Here is a 20,020-nt window from a genome sequence, read left to right as displayed (position 1 = left end):
CCTGCAGGGTGATACAGATAGAAGGGAGCTATGAGTCTGTCCTCCTGCAGGGTGATACAGACAGAAGGGGCTATGAGTCTGTCTTCCTCCTGCAGGGTGATACAGACAGAAGGGGCTATGAGTCTGTCCTCCTCCTGCAGGGTGATACAGATAGAAGGGAGCTATGAGTCTGTCCTCCTCCTGCAGGTGGAAATATCTGGAGGATGATGGTATATATCTTTGCCCTCTGAAAACATCTCATAAATTACTCTGTTTATCTGAGATTCTGTTTGTTCAGTGCTTGCTGCTGAACAGGTAATAGGGGTATTACCATTCTGTTTACTTTGACTGTTTCAGATTACACTATGATTACAATATATACTGTATACAATAGGACTAAAAAATACAGAGACACGTGCGTTTTAATGAGAACGCCTTCAGTCCATATATTGCTGATATAACTCCTATGTGAATTGTAAGATTGACAGACTGATTGCTGGGGACAGAAATAGCGCAGGTGCCTTAAGCCATATACAATGTTAGCGAGTCCAAGGGCAGGAATGGGTTTGGGTGCGGTGATTGGTGGCATATTTTCCAGTTCAACCACAATCCTGACATTGTTTCTCCGCAGAAGGAGGAGGTTGGGGAGAAGTTACGGAACAAATTCAACTGTAAAAAAAACAAACAAAAGCAAGAAAAACAAATACAGATGTGTATTTCTGATAACGCAAAGTAAAAGAGATAAAGGATGGTAAAACGAGTCGCATGCAAGTATAACGAGCGGCAGTTCCTATCTTTTGTGTCTTCTAAACATTTTACCCATTAGCAATTTGGCCTTGGGCTTGCTCTTGATGTTGACTTTTGAGGATCATTTGCGTAGAACCTCATTTTTGGGAAATTACACATTTGGATCATGCATCATGGTCCACCCCCAGGGTTGTCACAGACAAGGCCGCACCCCCAGGGTTGTCTCAGCCGAGGCCGCTCCCCCAGGGTTGTCTCAGCCGAGGCCACTCCCCCAGGGTTGTCTCAGCCGAGGCCGCACCTCCCAGGGTTGTCTCAGATGAGGCTGCACCCCCAGGGTTGTCTCAGACGAGGCCGCACCCCCAGGGTTGTCTCAGACGAGGCCGCACCCCCAGGGTTGTCTCAGACGAGGCCGCACCCCCAGGGTTGTCTCAGACGAGGCCGCCCCCCCAGGGTTGTCTCAGACGAGGCCGCCCCCCCAGGGTTGTCTCAGACGAGGCCTCACCCCCAGGGTTGTCTCAGACGAAGCTGCCCCCCAGGGTTGACACAGACGAGGCCACACCCCCAGGGTTGTCACAGATGAGGCCACACCCCCAGGCCAGCAGTCATGGAAATGGTAGGCTTCTGGGTAGAAATAAGCGCTCTCATTACACATATGGATCATGCATCATGGTCCACCCCCAGGGTTGTCTCAGACGAGGCCTCACCCCCACTGTTGACACAGACGAGGCCGCACCCCCAGGGTTGACACAGACGAGGCCACACCCCCAGGGTTGACACAGACGAGGCCACACCCCCAGGGTTGTCACAGGCAAGGCCACACCCCCAGGCCAGCAGTCATGGAAATGGTAGGCTTCTGGGTAGAAATAAGCGCTCTCCTATCCATAATTTTAGATGTGACAGCTGTCACATGATCATAAACGGCAGTCACAAGATCATAAACCCCACCCCCGGTTTAAGATGCCGGGGTGCTATTTTTAGCGGCGTTTCACCGTCGTGTTCACTGCAATTTTCCGGTACTAGCGGGGAGATTTTAACCCCTGCTAGCGGCCAAAAAAAGGGTTAAACCTGCCCGCAAAAACGCTGCTTTGCGGCATTTTGGAGGCGCTATCCCATTGATTTAAACGGGCAAGGGTGCTATAGGAGCGGTATTTTTACGTCTCAAAGATGCGGCTGGCAGGACTTTTTTTAGTGTCCCGCCACCGCAACCCTCAGAAAGAAGCGATCGTGTGTATGAGGCTTAAGTCATACGTGTACTTTATGATATCCATCCTCTTTGTGGAAGACGCAGTATTCAGAAGAGTTAAAAGGGGAACTTGTGCAATGCAGACACAACCTAAAATTAAACACAGGAACCTTTGTGAAAGCGCGTGTTTGCATAAGGAGTCTGAAGGAGGATATCGAAGATTTACGTGTTGATGGCCAGAGAGGTGTCATTTTTATGAGAGCTGGAAGTGTGAAGAACCTGCATGATGACGGGTGGGCGTGGTCCTGAGTGTGAGCCATAAAACTTGTGTCAGGCCTCAGATGAGATCACACATCTAAAGATGTTATGACTGCTAAAACGTTTATTTTTTATTTATTTTTTTTAGCACGATAGTGGCATAATTGTGTAGTTCAGATTGCCGGTTGTACACATGTATGTTCTCAAAAGTATGTGGCTGCCTCTCCAAATTGAGTCTGGGTGCTTCTAACTCCAGGCTAAATTCTTAGTATTTTGATTTAGCCGACCCGAGGCCGTTAAAAAAATAAAAAAATAAAAAATGGGAAAAAAAAATAAGCTGTTCTGGATGCAATATTTGGCTTCAATCTAGAGCTGTCCCTGTAGTATCTGTTCTTAGACATGCACATATTGGCCCAGATTCAGGTAGCAATTGCGTCTGCGTAACCATAGTTACGCAGCGCAATTGCTTACTTGCGCCGGCGTTTCGAATGCTCCTGATTCAGGAACCTCGATACGCCGACTGCAGCCTAAGATATGCGTGGCATAAGGCTCTTACACCAGTCATATCGTAGGCTGCATTCTTACGATGGCCGCTAGGGGGCGTTCCCGTAGTGGTCAGCGTATAGTATGCAAATTGCATACTAACGCTGATTCACTACCCTACGCGAGCCCTGCGTACGCAGTTTACGTCGTTTCCGTTCATCGGGTTTCGCGTAAGGCTGCTCCTGCTAATAGCAGGGGCAGCCAATGCTACGTATACCCGTCGTTCCCGCGTTGCGAAGTTTAAATTTTACATCGTTTGCATAAGTGAATCGTGAATGGCGCTGGACGCCATTTACGTTCACTTTGAAGCAAATGACGTCCTTGCGACGTCATTTGCCGCAATGCACGTCGGGAAAGTTTCCCGACTGAGCATGTGCACTACGTTCAGCGCGGGAACGCGCCTAATTTAAATGATCCACGCCCCCTACGGGATCATTTAAATTACGCGCCCTTACGCCGGGCATTTTTGAGGAGCGCCCGCGCAAATTACGTGCGCCTCCGTAAGAAGTGCGCAGCGGTACCTGAATCTGGCCCTGTGTGTTTAGAGCAAAGTCAGGGCAAACTCATTGGTGCACAACTGATTACAGCCACTGGATCGAATGTGTTTCAGTGCACTACCAGTGTTGCCAACCTACCAGATTGAAATTTACTGGCACGACAGCCGAAATTTAATGGCGCAGCCACGTTTTTACTGACATTTCACAAAAGTTACTAAATTACATTTTTACGTGCAAATTTAAGTATTTAGGCTACAAACAAGTACACTAGGCAATTAGCAATGTGATTTAAGGTAAAAATTTAAAGGTAAAAAAACACATTTTTGTTATTTTCAATATAATAAGGGCAAATTATTTAGTCACATCACCCCCTGCCTCCATCCCCCTCTGCCACCAACACCCCCTGCCTTCACCCCCCTCTGCCACCAACACCCCCTACCTTCACCCCCCTCTGCCACCAACACCTCCTGACTTCACTCCCCTCTGCCACCAACACCCCCTGCCTTCACCCCCCCTCTGTCACCAACACCCCCTGCCTTCACCCCCCTCTGCCACCAACACCTCCTGACTTCACCCCCCTCTGCCACCAACACCTCCTGACTTCACCCCCCTCTGCCACCAACACCTCCTGACTTCACCCCCCTCTGCCACCAACACCCCCTGCCTTCACCCCCCTCTGCCACCAACACCTCCTGACTTCACCCCCCTCTGCCACCAACACCTCCTGACTTCACCCCCCTCTGCCACCAACACCTCCTGACTTCACCCCCCTCTGCCACCAACACCTCCTGACTTCACCCCCCTCTGCCACCAACACCCCCTGCCTTCACACCCCCCTGCGGTGCCACAATATCCCTCTGCCACCAACACCCCCTGCCTCCATCGTCCCCTGCCTCCATCCCCCTCTGCGGTGCCATCAACAACCCCTGTCTCCATTCCCCACCCTCTGCGGTGCCACCATCCCCCTCTGTGGAGCCACCACCACCCCCTGCCTCCAACCACCCCCTGCCTCCATCCCCCTCTGTCACCAACACCCGATGCCTCCATCCCCCTCTGTCACCAACACCCGATGCCTCCATCCCCCTCTGCCTCCAATCTCCTTCTGCCTCCAATCTCCATGCGCAGTTCCAAGCCGAACCGATTTTGGCTATTTTTACTGGCACATTCCCGCAACCACGGACATATACGAACGGGGGAAAAAAGTGACCGTTTTTACGAAATGTCTGTAAAAATATGGACGGTTGGCAACACAGTGCACTACTAATGTGAGGGGGGGGGGGGGCTGCAATGATAAAGAGGGTCGCTAAGGACTTTAATGTGAAAGGGGGGGAGAGGACTCTGATGTGAAAAAAAAGGAAGCCGAAGACTCTGATATGAAAAAGGGGGCTGAGGACTCTGATGTGAAGAGGGGGGCTAAGGACACTGATGTGAAAGTAGGGGGCGAGGACATTAAATGAGAAAGGGTGGTGAAGATTCTAATGTGAGACGGTGGGGGGGGGGACTAAGAACTCTGATAGTAAGGGGGCAAATACTCTAATGTGAAAGGGGGGTGCTGAGGACTCTGAAGTGAAAGAGGGGCAATCCGAGGACTCTGATGTGAATGGAGGGGGCCGAACACTCTAATGTAATTCGCTAATGTGAATGGAGGGGGGCCGAGGACTCTAATGTGAAAGGGGGGCTTCAAGGTCTCTGATGTAAAGTGGGGCAGCTGAGGATTCTGATGTGAAGGGGGGGTGCGGCTGAGGTCTCTGATGTGAAAGAGAGGGGTGGAGGACTCCGATTTTAAAGGGTGAGGCAAGAACTCCGATGTGAAAGAGGGACACTGAGGACTTTAATGTTAAAGGGGGGGGGGGGGCGGCGAGGTCTCTGATGTGGAAAAAAAGGGAAGCCGAAGACTCTGATATGAAAAAGGGGGCTAAGGACACTGATGTGAATGTAGGGGGCGAGGACATTAAATGTAAAAAGGGTGGTGAAGATTCTAATGTGAGACGGTGGGGGGGGGGGGCTAAGAACTCTGATAGTAAGGGGGCAAATACTCTAATGTGAAAGGGGGGTGCTGAGGACTCTGAAGTGAAAGAGGGGCAATCCGAGGACTCTGATGTGAATGGAGGGGGCCGAACACTCTAATGTAATTCGCTAATGTGAATGGAGGGGGGCCGAGGACTCTGATGTGAATGGAGGGGGCCGAGAACTCTAATGTGAATGGAGGGGGGCCGAGGACTCTAATGTGAAAGGGGGGCTTCAAAATCTCTGATGTAAAGTGGGGCGGCTGAGGATTCTGATGTGAAGGGGGGTGCGGCTGAGGTCTCTGATGTGAAAAAGAGGGGTGTAGGACTCAGATTTTAAAGGGTGAGGCAAGAACTCCGATGTGAAAGAGGGACACTGAGGACTTTAATGTGAAAGGGGGGGGACTCTGATGTTAAAAGGGGGGGGGGGGCGAGGTCTCTGATGTGAAAAAAAGGGAAGCCGAAGACTCTCATATGAAAAAGGGGGCTAAGGACACTGATGTGAAAGTAGGGGGCGAGGACTTTAAATGTGAAAAGGGGGGTGAGGATTCTAATGTAAGAGGGTGGGGGGCTAAGAACTCTGATAGTAAGGGGGCGAGGACTCTGTAGTGAAAGGGGGGCAAGCCGAGTACTCTAATGTGAATTGAGGGGGGCCGAGTACTCTAATGTGAATCGAGGGGGGCCGAGTACTCTGATGTGAATCGAGGGGGGCCGAGTACTCTGATGTGAATCGAGGGGGGCCGAGTACTCTAATGTGAATCGAGGGGGGGTCGAGTACTCTAATGTGAATCGAGGGGGGCCGAGTACTCTAATGTGAATCAAGGGGGGCCGAGTACTCTGATGTGAATTGAGGGGGGCTGAGTACTCTAATGTGAATCAAGGGGGGCCGAGTACTCTAATGTGAATTGAGGGGGGCTGAGGACTCTGTTGTGAAATGGAGGGTACTAAGGATTCTGATGTGATGGGGACACCATCTTAGGCTGGGGTGCTCCAAGATTTTGCATATTTTCAAGGGGTGCCATGACTGAAAATAGATTGAGAAGCATTGCCCTGGGGCAGGACTACAGAACACCTCCCTCTATCCTCTTGTCCACAGCATAGGGGGAGGTGTTTTATAGCCCACTGAGAATGTAAACCAATCGATTTTAACTGTGGCTGAAAAAGATAGGAGGGGTTATTTCTGCTTAACTGTTGGTAGTGAAGAAGAGCGCACAGGAAGGTATCAGCTCACAAAGTTTCTGGCAGGATCAACAGGTATTTTTGCACTTCTTGAACCCCAATAAGAAAACCATTTTCATGGTACATTTAACAGCCAAAAGGGAGCCAATAAGTCCATAGTTTGGGGTTTACGTACCCTGTAATAGTTGGTCTCTGTAGGATGGTGTGTCGGCAACCTTTCCCCGGGTCGTTATTATTATTATTATTATTCATCTTCATTTTCTGCTTTTTTTTTAAAGCAACAAATTCCTCCAGAAACAGAACTGTTTTCTCTCGGCTCACTAATGAGCACAAAACGCAGAACATAACAGACTGGCATTTCATGTGTTTTTTTTGTAGCGTCATATTGCACGCAGCTCGCCTTTAACGTTTGCCAGATCTGAATCCCGGCAACTCCTTCCAATCTGGCAGCGACCATCTTTACAGATCCTGCATCTGTTACCAAGGTAACTGATGGGCAGAGAGCCCTGTACACAAAATCCTGTGTGTAGAGGGGAGTCTGGAGCCTTGGCCGTTGCGTTGTCCGCGTTCAACTCCTGGCAGGTGTGGATTTTCGGTCAGAAGTGTATAAAACGCTGAGGGAAAGCGTTGTCATTTTTCATGACGTGAACCTTAATGGGTGACGTCTAATTTGCTAATGCACGGGGTATCGTAGATAGTCGCCATTTTTTATTTTTTCCTCTCATAATATTCTGTCGCCACTTGTTTTGCACCACAGTGCTGCGCATCTCCTCTGGCCTGTCAGACACTTTCTGTCTGTACGCACTCACTCCAGTTTTGGCTCGACCAGCTTAAAGGCATAGGCCCGGATTCAGATAGCCTTTACGTCGGCGCATCTATTGATACGCCGCGTAAGTTCTACGAAGCGCCGGCGTATCTTCTTTCTGTATTCAGAAAGCAAGATACGCCAGAATTTTACTAAGATATGGCCGGCGTAATGCCCCGTACACACCATCACTTTATGTGATGAAAAAAAACGAAGTTTTTAAAAACGTGTGGGGGAAAACGTTGTTTTATGTCTTGTAAAAAACGACCAAAAAAAATTGAAGCATGCTTCAATTTTATGTGTCGTTTTTCAAAACGTCGTTTTTTACTTCACAGAAATTGACCGTGTGTAGCAAAAAACGTCGTTTAAAAAGACGTTTTTACACCCGCGCATGCCCAGAAGCTACTTATGAAGCTAGCTTCAATGGAAAAAGTGGTGAGAACGTAACCTCGCTTTGCTAGAACATTGTGAGAAAAACGATGGTGTGTAGGCAACTTCGTCTTTGAAAATTGAAGTTTCAAAAACGTTGTTTTTTACTTCACAGAAAATTTCGTTTTTTTTCATCACATAAAGTGATGGTGTGTATGCGGCATAAGTCTCTTACACCGTCGTATCTTAGGCTGCATATTTACGCTGGCCGCTAGGTGGCGCTTCCGTAGATTTCCGCGTCAAATATGCAAATTAGGTAGATACGCCGATTCAGAAACGTACGTCCGCCCGAGGCATTTTTTTTTACGTCGTTTACGTAAGGCTTTTTCCGGCGTAAAGTTACCCCTGCTATATGAGGCGTAGCCAATGTTAAGTATGGACGTCGGGCCAGCGTCGAATTTTGCGTCGTTTGTGTAAATCGTTCGCGAATAAGGCTTTGCGTAAGTTACGTTCACGTCGAAACCAATGAGGCTTTGCGGCGTAATTTGGAGCATGCGCACTGGGATACGTCCATGGACGGCGCATGCGCCGTTAGTAAAAAAACTTCATTTACGTGGGGTCACCGTTCGTCAACATACAACACGCCCACTGCCTGAATAATTTGAACTACGCGGGCTTACGCCAGACCACATACGCTACGCCGCCGTAACTTTAGCCGCAAGTTCTTTCGGAATACAGAACCTGCCTCACTAGGTTACGGCGGCGTAGCGTATCTGAGATACGCTACGCCCGCACAAAATTACGCCGGGCTATCTGAATCTGGCCCGGTGTTCATGTTTACCGAAAAAAATGCAGATAAGGGATCGTCTGTAGACAAAAACAAGCCGTGTAGCTTTCACCAAAGTTGAATATTGCCCTATGCTATAGGTGTAGACCATTTAGGTACCCCATGAAGCCTGACTGGAATACTCCCAGGCAGGGACGGACTGACCATTCGGGCACTCGGACACTGCCCGAGGACCCCATGCCACTAGGGGGCCCCGTCAGGGTTGCCAGCCTCAGTAAAACCAGGGACAGTATGTAAAAATCTGTGTTTTTTTACATCTGTCCTTGAAATGTCCCTTACCGACATCCTTTTGGTCTAAAAATCCCAAGATTATAGTTGCCCCGCCTCTCCAGTACCTTCTCAGTGTGTTAGCTCGGTAACGGGGTGTGTGACCCCCTGGATGGGTTCACTACACACTGAACGATACAGAGAAACAGTCGAAGACGGTTGAAAACAAAAGATTTTGGTTTATTCTTCCATCTTGCTGGAAACAAGTGCAAGCATCCAAACAGCATAAACAAAATCAAACCTAAAATAAACCCTGGCCACTTGGGGCGTCTACCTTCCACACAGGTACCTTCCACACAGGAACCTATCTATGGAGTCTGGCACAGCCTAGTGCTGGACAGACACTGCTGGTCATACAGCAGAAAAACAATAGTCTTTTGATTTTTATCACACAGAAAAATCAATCCTCTCCTCACCTCCTCAGAAGACTTTCTGGCACTGCTCTCCTTACATACAAAGACTCAGGATGCAGCAAATTAGTGGTAATCCTCTGGACTACTTATAGAGGCCTTAATTGATTGATTGATTTTTGAGCTTAATTAGGCGCCAAATGCCCACTGTGAAGTGAGCGTCTAAGCGCCGCTGGTGAGATGTAACTTTGAATCAATCAAATTAATTGCCTCATTCTCAACAGCTGAAGTCCTCCAACGGCCTTTAGCCTTTTCTGGCTACGTTTGCAGCCGACGCCTAATAACAATTGGTGTATTGTCTAAACAAGGCAGAAATGTATGTCCCGTCTGTGACAACACTCACAGATTTACCTGACTTCCTGTCACAGTGTATAGTGTGTGTCTGTGTATATGTATACTGTATGTGTCTGTGTATATGTATATTGTGTGTCTGTGTATATGTATATTGTGTGTCTGTGTATATGTATATTGTGTGTCTGTGTATATGTATACTGTGTGTGTATATATTGTGTGTCTGTGTACATGTATACTGTGTGTGTGTGTGTGTGTGTGTGTGTGTATATATTGTGTGTCTGTGTACATGTATACTGTGTGTGTGTGTGTGTGTGTGTGTATACAGTACTGTGTGGCCCCATAATCTCCTATTGCCCGGGGGCCCCATAATCTCCTATTGCCCGGGGGCCCCATAATCTCCTATTGCCCGAGGGCTAGAGTGACCAGACATCCCCGGTTTCCAGGGGGCTAAAAGCGTCCTGCTAGCGGCCGAAAAGTGCTGCTATAACAGCAGTAAAGCACCGCTAAAATTAGTAGCGCTTTACCGCTAACGCCCCCCGCCCCAGTGTGAAAGTAGCCTTATAGGAATATAAGTGATCCAACAAATATTTTTAAAGGCACAGTGTAAAAATAAAAAAGTAAAATAAATAAGAATGCTTTTTTTTTTTTAAAGCGCCCCGTCCCGCTGTGCTCGCGCGCAGAAGCGAATGCATACGTTTGTCGCGCCTGCTTATGTAAACGGTGTTCAAACCACACATGTGAGGTATGGCCGCGATCGTTAGAGCGAGAGCAATAATTCTAGCAATTATTTTCAGTCTTGCAGAAACACACTACAGTCCATTTACCATGGTTTCCTATGGGTCATGTTCACATCTGTGCATTTGATGGAACGAGCCAGGATTTTTTTTTTAGTTTTGTTGGTTCTATAGACTTCAATTGGGGTACGCGGCATAAGTGTGAATAGGCCCTGAGGACTTGGGAAACCTGTGTTCCGTTCTCGTTTCCAGCACCACATTCAAAACATACTGCACTACAGCAGACATCGTTGCAATGCTAACATCCCAAACGCAGGTCGCAAATGCAGTGTGTTTGCCTGCATCAGTCAATGTGTAGATTTGTCGGCACACCCTGGATCCTCAATTGTCGTCAAAGTTTTATTGAAGAATAATCACATCACAAAGGACAAAGTACAACGTATAGGAGCCGCGCAGGACCCCTTCATTAGGCATGGTACAGAAGTACCGTGCGATCCGGTTTCAATGCGTTTATCATTAAAAGGCACTACTTTTGGTGTAGTGCAGTCCGATTTCAGGCTGAAAAATGCACTGCATTAAAAATCGCACAGGAATACGAGTACGGAATCCAAAAACGAGTGAGCATGCGTCGTGTCTCATGCCTCCATGATGCCGCCTTTTTCTGCTCTCCTCAAAATCCTGAAGCTGCACCAACAAAATGGTTGCCGGGCTTCTGTTTTATTAACCCCCCCCCCCCCCAAACGTGTAAAAAAAGAGGAATGCCGAGTGCGGTTATTAGAGCAAACTGCTATAAAAAGAAAATAGTTTGGCAGATTTCTCTGCAACCCGTCTCATTATTGGATAAATTTAGTCTGGATTTTTATGGTGCTGTCGGCTAGAAATGGCAGGAGGCCGGGGGCTGAGGCGCGATGGTGGCGCTGTGAGGGGGAAAGCAGCGAAGGCCTCTGAAATTTTATAGAAATTTGTGTACAATAGCTGAAAGAAGGATGTTTGGGGTCTTAAGATGTGACCCATTGTTTCCTGTCGCCTCCTCTCCAATCCCTATCCCTCATAACACAGCTGCTTTCCCATAACCCCCTGACATATAACCTTTTATTTGTTGGTCGGATTTATAGACCTTTTTTTTTTTTTACAAAAACAGGCAAACAAACTATAAAAAATCCTTTTCCTCTTATTTAACCACTTTAATACCGGGCATTTTCACCCCTTCCTGCCCAGGCCAATTTTCAACTTTCAACACTGTCGCGGTTTGAATGACAATTGCGCGGTCGTGCGACGTGGCTCCCAAAAAAATGTTTTACTTTTTTCACTAGAGCTTTTTTTTGGTGGTATTTGATCACCTCTGCGGTTTTTATTTTTTGCGCTATAAACAAAAAAAGACAAATTTGAAAACAAAACAATATTTTTTACTTTTTGCTATAATAAATATCCCAATTTTTTAGGCGATACGTATTCCACTACATATTTTTGGTAAAAAAAAAAACGCAATAAGCGTTTGGTTAGCGCCTACAAAATAGGGGATAGATTTGTGACATTTATTTTTATTATTTACTAGTAATGGCGGCGATATGCGATTTTTGGCAGGACTGTGATATTGCGGCATACAGATCAGACACTTTTGACACTATTTTGGGACCATTCACATTTATACAGCGAACAGTGCTATAAATATGCACTGATTACTGTATATATGTGACTGGCAGGGAAGGGGTTAACACTAGGGGGCGATCAAGGGGTTAATGTGTTCCATGGGGAGTGATTCTTGCTGTGGGGGGAGGGGGGGGTGACTGGGGGAGGTGACCTATTGGTGTCCCTCTGTACAAGGGACACACCATCGGTCTCCTCTCTCCCTGACAGGATGTGGATCTCTGTGTTTACACACAGAGATCAACGTCCCTGGCTCTGTGACGAGCAATCGCAGGTGCCCGGCGGACATCGCGGCCGCCGGGCATGCGCATCGGGTCCCCAGTGATGCGGCATGCACGCACGCTCCACACTTCGGGAATTCCGGGAAGCGCTTAGGGCCCTTTCACACTGGTGCGTTTTTGCCGTGTTTTTGCAGTAAAAATAGTGCGATTAAAACGCTCATAAAACGCTCCCCATGCCCCCTCCTTTGAAATGAATTAAAAACCGCTGTAAAAACGCGGTAACAACGGAGCGTTAAAATCGCGGTAAAACACAGCGATTTTACCGCGTTTTTACCGTGTTTTTAATTCATTTCAATGGAGAGGGGCATGGGGAGCCTTTTAATAGCGCTATTTTTACCGTAAAAACGCTGCAAAAACGCACCAGTGTGAAAGGGCCCTTAAGATGAATTTGAATGTATTGGGGCTCATTTACACTATCGGCAGTGATCTGCATTAATCAACGCAGGCTCAACGCTATGATGTGCTGTGATGTATTTATTGTGATTTTGCTTCAATAAAGAGTTTCCGTTACCGTAGAAATGATTGGGCGACCCTGTTGGACATCGCATGTGATTCGCACCGCACTGCTGTGCAGATCACATGCAATGCGAATTCAGCCATACAGATTGTATGGTTGAATTTGTATCGCATTTGCACCAAACTGGTGCAGGACCCTTTGTTTGGAATCGGATCGCATAAATGTTCACACCTATGCAATCCGATTCCTGCATCATTTGGCCAGTTCGCACTGCGATCTGCAAATTGATGGGGGGGGGGGGGGGGTAATTAACCTTACATTGACACGCGCAGCAATTCGCAGATGTCGGTGTGAACCGCAGGCAGGTGACGTGTGCACTGGAATCGCGCTGGTTCCCGCATCGCATATAGGTGAACCGGGACTACAGCAAAGAGTCGGTTGAAAATATCAAGCGGTGAACTTGCTTTAACCCCTTGACTACCAGGACGTTTATAAACCTACTTTGGCAGACAAGGGGAGGGTTTGTAAAGGAATTTTTTTTTTTATCTTAATAGCTTCCTTTACCTTAAAGTGGTTGTAAACCCGCATGAAAAAAAAAAATGTTTTTCCTCCTGTAAGGGAAAAGTCATAATGAGCTAATATGCACCGCATATTAGCTCATTATGAAATACTTACCTCGGAACGAGGTGTGTAGCACTTACCTGGTTCACGCCGAGCGAGATTTCATCTTGCCTCGGCGTGTCTTCCGGGTATCGCCGCTCCAGCGCTGTGATTGGCTGGAACGGCGATGACGTCACTCGCGTGCGCGCAGGAGATCTAAAACTCGGCAAGGTCCGGCGGCTGCCGGTCCTTTCGGCGTAGATCCCCCCTGCGCATGCGCAGCGGCGCATTGCGAGGGGAATATCTCCTAAACCGTGCAGATTTAGGAGATATTCTCCCTTCCTACAGGTAAGCCTTGTTATAGGCTTACCTGTAGGTAAAAGTACAAAAAGTGGGTTTACAACCACTTTAATGCCGTGCTGTTTTCATGTCCTCATTGTTCGTTTTTGCTCTCAAGTTGCTGTAATTCTTCTCTGATCTCCACACTTCCTGGTTGTCTGTTTCCTGATCTCTAATCAAGGAGGTGCGATTACTGTGTGTCTAAAACCCCACAGCACCAATCAGTTTCGTTTTCCAAACCATCACTGCCCTGTATTGGCTCTGTACATCACAGAAGCAGGAAACAACATGCAAAAACGAAACTAGAAACTGCAGGTACATTATATGATTGATTTTTATCTATTTTTAATCATTTTTAAAAGGAATCGGTTAACTCTTATGGGCCAGATCCACATAGAATTGGATAGGCGCAGCGTATCGGAGATACGCTACGCTGCCGTATCTTACCTGGCTTTAAGTCAAATCCAGGAAGATTTTGCGCCGTAAGTTACGGCGGCGTAGTGTATTTCTGGCGGCGGAATTCAAATCTGCGATTAGGGAGCGTGATTCATTTAAATGAAGCGCGTCCCTGCGCTGATTGAACTGCGCATGCTCCGTTTTGAAATTTCCCGCCGTGCTTTGCGCGAAATGACGTCGCAACAACGTCATTTTTTGAACTTAGACGTGACTTACGTCCATCCCTATTCACGGACGACTTACGCAAAAAAAAAAAAAATTCAAATTTTGACGCGGGAAAGACGGCCATACTTAACATGGCAAGTCTATCTATACGCCGCAAAATAGCAGCTTTAACTATACGCCGGAAAAAGCCGAATAGAGACGACCTAAGAGAATGCGACGGCCGCGCGTACGTTCGTGGATCGTTGGAAAAAGCTAATTTGCATACCCGACGCGGAAAACAATGAGAACTCCACCCAGCGGACGCCGAAGTATTGCACCTACGATCCGAAGGCGTACGAAGGCGTACGCCTGTCGGATCGAACCCAGATGCCGTCGTATCTTGGTTTGAGGATTCAAACTAAAGATACGACGCGGGTAATTTGAAAGTACGCCGGCGTAACAGTAGATACGCCGGCGTACTCGCTATGTGGATCTGGCCCTATGTCTCTATACCCTGTAAACAGTCATTTTAGAAAAACATTTTTTTTTCCTTTACAACTCCTTTAAAAAAAAAAGGGAACGTTTGCAACCGAGTTGATGACGACTTTTAGGATAAGTGAAAATAGACGGTGATGAGTAATCTGCTGCTGGAGCCCCCACACATCCGATGGAGCATAGGAGGATGAACTCCTGTTTTTGGCAGGCTCAGGATAGGTACCGGAAATATATATAGCCCTTGGCTTCATTACGCTGCAGGAATTGAGATCATATCTTGTCTTGCAATGTTCTGTACATCCAGATCCAGCTTGGAATGTGGCCGGGTGACTTTTCCTGGGTAATGACTTATGCCAAGCAAGCGACGGAACGACGTGTGAAGAGGCTTCATATCTGACATAGAGAAGGCGCGGATTATAGTTGCGTCATGTAAGGAAACAAAAGAATTGGGGAGCGGTTACAATTTCAGGATTACGTGTAAGATGGCACCTCCAAAAAAAATAAAATAAATTGATATATACTTAAAGGAGTTGTAAAGGTACAATTATTTTCCCCCTAAATATCTTCCTTTACCTTAGTGCAGTCCTCCTTCACTTACCTCATCCTTCCATTTTGCTTTTAAATGTCCTTCTTTCTTCTGAGAAATCCTCACTTCCTGTTCTTCTGTCTGTAACTCCACACAGTAATGCAAGGCTTTCTCCCTGGTGTGGAGTGTCGTGCTCGCCCTCTCCCTTGGACTACAGGCAGGGATGGACTGGCCATTGGGACTACAGGGAGTTTCCCGGTGGGCCGGCTTCAGTGACCGTGGACCGCCGACCTTTCCTGGGCCTCTGTCTCTCCCTTCCCGCAGCGCTCACCTTGGGGGAACAAAGAAGCAGGGGAAGGACCAGAAGAGCAGGGGGGAGGCCAGAGAAGCATGGGGGGAGGGGACAGACAGCTGACTCAACAGCTGTGGCCTGGGAGTTTCTCCCTTCTGCCTTATCTTGTCCCATAAGGGAGGGGCACCAAACGCATTCTTTGCCCCGGGTGAAATAATGTCTAGCTTCCCCACTGGTACTGCCTATAGGAGTACCAGTCATTCTACTCTAATAAACTAAAACGGCTAGTGAAGGGGAGAGGGGGATTGGGTGGCTGGGGGGGGTGCGGGAGTTGTCCGGCCGCCATGGGAGAGACCTGTCAAAGTGGACCGGTCTGGATGAAGTAAAGGGCCAAGTTTTTGTCCCAGTCCAGCCCTGACTACTGGAGAGTCAGGACGCTCTCTATGTTGCATATAGAGAAAGGAGCTGTGTGTAAGTGGGCGTCCTGACTCTCCTGTAGTTAAGGGAGGGGGCGAGCACAACACTCCACACCGGGGAGAAAGCCTCGCATTACTGTGTGGAGTTACAGACCGAAGAACAGGAAGTGAGGATTTCTCAGAGGAATAAGGACATTTAAAAGCAAAATCGAAGGATGATGTAAGTGAAGGAGGACTGCAAGGTAAAGGAAGCCATTTAGGGAAAAAAAATTGTACCTTTACAACTCCTTTAACCACTTAACGCCCACCGCACGCCTATTTACAACCACAGAATGGCACGTACAGGCAGATGGGCGTATATATACGTCCTTGCCTTCTAGCGGGTAGGGGGTCCGATCGGGACCCCCAACCCCCCCCCCCCGCTGCGTGCGGCGGGCGGCTTATCTCGGGGAGCGATCCAGGACGACGGCGCGGCTATTCGTTTATAGCCGATCCGTCTCGATCGCTCCCCAGAGCTGAAGAACGGGGAGAGCCTTATGTAAACACGGCTTCCCCGTGCTTCACTGTGGCGGCGTATCGATCGAGTGATCCCTTTTATAGGGAGACACAATCGATGAAGTCAGTCCTACAGCCACACCCCCCTACAGTTGTAAACACAGACTAGGTGAACCCTAACTCCTACAGCGCCCCCTGTGGTTAACTCCCAAACTGCAACTGTCATTTTCACAATAAACAATGCAATTTAAATGCATTTTTTGCTGTGAAAATGACAATGGTCCCAAAAATGTGTCAAAATTGTCCGAAGTGTCCGCCATAATGTCGCAGTCACGAAAAAAATCGCTGATCGCCGCCAATAGTAGTAAAAAAAAAAAAAATTAATAAAAATGCAATAAAACTATCCCCTATTTTGTAAACGCAATAAATGTTGCGCAAACCAATCGATAAACACTTATTGCGATTTTTTTTTTTTACCAAAAATAGGTAGAAGAATACGTATCGGCCTAAACTGAGGAAATTTTTTTTTTTATAGGTTTTTGGGGGATATTTTTGTTTATAGCGCAAAAAATAAAAACCGCAGAGGTGATCAAATACCACCAAAAGAAAGCTCTATTTGTGGGGAAAAAAGGACGCCAATTTTGTTTGGGAGCCACGTCGCACGACCGCGCAATTGTCTGTTAAAGCGGCGCAGTGCCGATTCGCAAAACCTGGCCTGGGCATTTAGCTGCCTAAAGGTCCGGGGCTTAAGTGGTTAATGTTGAACTAAAAAAATGAAAAATATCAAAATGAATAATTGCCCATTAAAAGATACTTGCCTTAAATCGGAGGTCAGCAACCTGTAGATTGTGGCCAGATGACTAGTAGATCGCGGTCTGGACTTGCTGACCCGACATCCCAGAGCATCAGAGTGCATTGTAGAGGGACTACTTGTATGGTTTGAACTGTAGTTGTAGTTGACTGCTATTAGACCCCTTTCACACTTTTAACGACCACCCACTGTATATATATGTCGGCATTTTAAAGATGGATATCTCCATAATGGCAGCAGCTGCTGCCATAACCCAGGTGTCCATCTTTTCAGCGGGCGGTCCAGTTTACGATAATGGTGATCTCTGCGGCAGATTCACCGCGAGATAACCGTTATCGGTGGCGGGAGAGGGGCCACCGCTCTCCCACGCCCTCCGCCGCTTATCAGAGGCCATCGGGTCCTGTGTCCTGTTAGGTAGGGATACGAGTGAGAGCAAGATGGCCCCCACACGTCTCCATACCATAGCAGGGCGGAAGCGACGTCACTTCCGCCCATAGCTCTTAATTTTTTTGTTGTCATTTTTTTAAATGACAATTTTTTTTTTTTATTGCATTTAAGTCCAAATGTGAGATCTGGGGTATTTTTGACCCCAGATCTCATATTTTAAAAAGACCTGTCATGCTTTTTTCTATTACAAGGGCTGTTTAAATTTTGTGCAATAGGAATAAAAGTGACCCAAATAATTCTAGCCCTAGACCTCCTCTGTATCTTAAAACATGCAACCTGTACAATTTTTTTAAACGTCGCCTATGGAGATTTTTAAGGGTAAAAGTTTGTCGCCATTCCACGAGCGGGCGCAATTTTGAAGTGTGACATGTTGGGTATCAATTTACTCGGCGTAACATCTTTCACAATATAAAAAAAATTGGGCTAACTTTACTGTTGTCTTATTTTTAATAAAAAAAAAGTGAATTTTTTTCCAAAAAAAAAGTGCGCTTGTAAGACCACTGAGCAAATACGGTGTGACAAAGTATTGCAATGACCGCTATTTTATTCTCTAGGGTGTTAGAAAAAAATGTATAATGTTTGGGGTTTCTAAGTAGTTTTCTAGTGAAAAAACTGTTTTTAACTTGTAAACACCGAGTCTGAAAAACAGGCTCAGTCCTTAAAAAAAAAAGGGTTAAAAACTCCCGGTTCGCAGCACTTTCAAATCGCTTTTTAAAGTGGATGTAAACCCACTCTCATCCTTTCTAAACTACTTCCATAGTGCTGATCTACAAGGATATAGATGCCTCCTGCATGTATCCTTACATGTCAAATGTCCCCCCTCTGTCTGTTATGAGACCTGAAAAAACTGCAGATTCTGTGGTGGGTCTGTTGTTCGGAGCTCAGTGGGTGGAGTCGTGATGTCGGTAGACTCCCTGCCCACCTCTACACTCCCCTTGTCAAAATGCATTTTCTCCTGTGTATTTCTTACACTGAACCCCCTCTTCTTGGGTCCCTCTTCGAAGCTCCTGGCCCCCTCCCTCCTGTCGAGTGCCCCCACAGCAAGCAGCTTGCTATGGGGGCACTCGAGCCGCAGCTCCATGTGTCCATTTGGGCACGGAGCCCTGGTTTGGCCCTGCCTCCTCTCTCCTGATTGGCTAACTAACTTTAATTGACCGCAGTAGGAGCCAATGACGCCGCTGCTGTGTCTCAGCCAATCAGGAGGGAGAGTCCCGGACGGACAAGGCACTCGTGGACATCACTGCATAGAGATGGGGCTCAGGTGAGTATTAGGGGGTGCTGGGGCTGCTGCTGCACACAGGTGTTTTTTTTTTTATCTTAATGGATACAGTGCATTAAGGAAAAAAAACCCTTCTTGCTTTACATCCACTTTAAGTCCAAGGAGGTGCATGACATCTCCTGGGCTTATCGCTGTTATTTACATCTGAGGGTTTTATTGCACTCTCAAAAGATGGCAATCGCTGTATTTCCAGGAGCCCCACACTGATGCTTCAGGTCTAAGCATTTTTCAACATTAGGGCCAGAGCAGCTGCTATGCCGGCCCCTCCCCCCTACTCCTGCCCAATCACAGAAGCCTTTGTATTATGTGAGCTCATTCACAAAATACAAAGGCTTCTTTGAATGGGCAGAAGAGGGGAGGGCATAGCTGCTAAGCCTTTCCCTCCCCTCCTCCTGCCCAATCACAGAAGCCTTTTGTATTATGTGAGCTCATTCACAAAATACAAAGGCTTCTTTGAATGGGCAGCAGAGGGAAGAGGTAGGCATAGTTGCTCTGTGTGCCTCTCTCACAGCCCCGAATGTCAGTGTATGCTCCGGCAGAGCCATAAAACCTGTCAGATATAAAATACATGAGTTCAGGAGATGTCATGCACCTTCTTGGACTTAACTCATAGTGTGTCTGCACTTACAAAGCGGCTGAATTCCCGGAATTCAACTTTACATCTTTCCAGAATAAAGTAAGTGTCTAGAGTTCTTGAAAACGGACCCTTCATGAAAAACGGAAGGTCCATTTCCCTGCCAGAGCTTCTGCAAACTTTTGCCGTTACTGTAAAATAAAGTATTTTGTTCCGTGACTGTTGCGTGATGCATTTTGTCATGGAGATTTGTGCTCAGTACACATCGATATCAAATACTTAGTTTTAAGTGGGTGATAAAAGACCAGAAATGCTCTGCACTCCGGCTAACCCCTTCTTATCACTTTTCCCTTTTTGCAGTCGCTGGCCTCAAGTGTGGAGACAGATATAGGATCCGTCTGTGAAACTGACAGAGCGCCAAGGCACAAAAAGAAGGAGTGAGTATCGGGATGAGTCCTCTATTGCTCCACATGTGTGGGGTTTGTCTGTTATTTATGGATTTCTAACCACACCGTTGGGCCTCCTTTTCATGGGCTTTAGGAGGAAACATTTGATGAAATCCCTATAAAAAATGTTTATGAGGGTTGTATGATGCTTCATTACCCAGTACCCACTTCCCAAACTGTTCAATGAGGAATGACAC

General features: G+C 47.2%; 1 protein-coding gene across 2 annotated transcripts in view; it reads left to right on the top strand.

Moving 5' to 3' along the window:
- Positions 1-20,020, top strand: part of LOC120913272 (regulator of G-protein signaling 3-like) — a 235,001-nt gene that overhangs the window by 126,133 nt on the left and 88,848 nt on the right. For both annotated transcript variants that reach the window (XM_040323108.1, XM_040323110.1), the window contains exon 3: positions 19,738-19,814. In XM_040323108.1, coding sequence (XP_040179042.1) covers positions 19,738-19,814 — 77 coding nt within the window. The remainder of the gene's footprint in view (positions 1-19,737; positions 19,815-20,020) is intronic.

The sequence above is a fragment of the Rana temporaria genome, chromosome 9 (assembly GCF_905171775.1).
Source record: "Rana temporaria chromosome 9, aRanTem1.1, whole genome shotgun sequence".
Lineage (NCBI taxonomy): Eukaryota > Metazoa > Chordata > Amphibia > Anura > Ranidae > Rana > Rana temporaria.
Note: the sequence above shows the minus strand (reverse complement) of the source record. Positions and strands in the feature narration are given on the sequence as shown.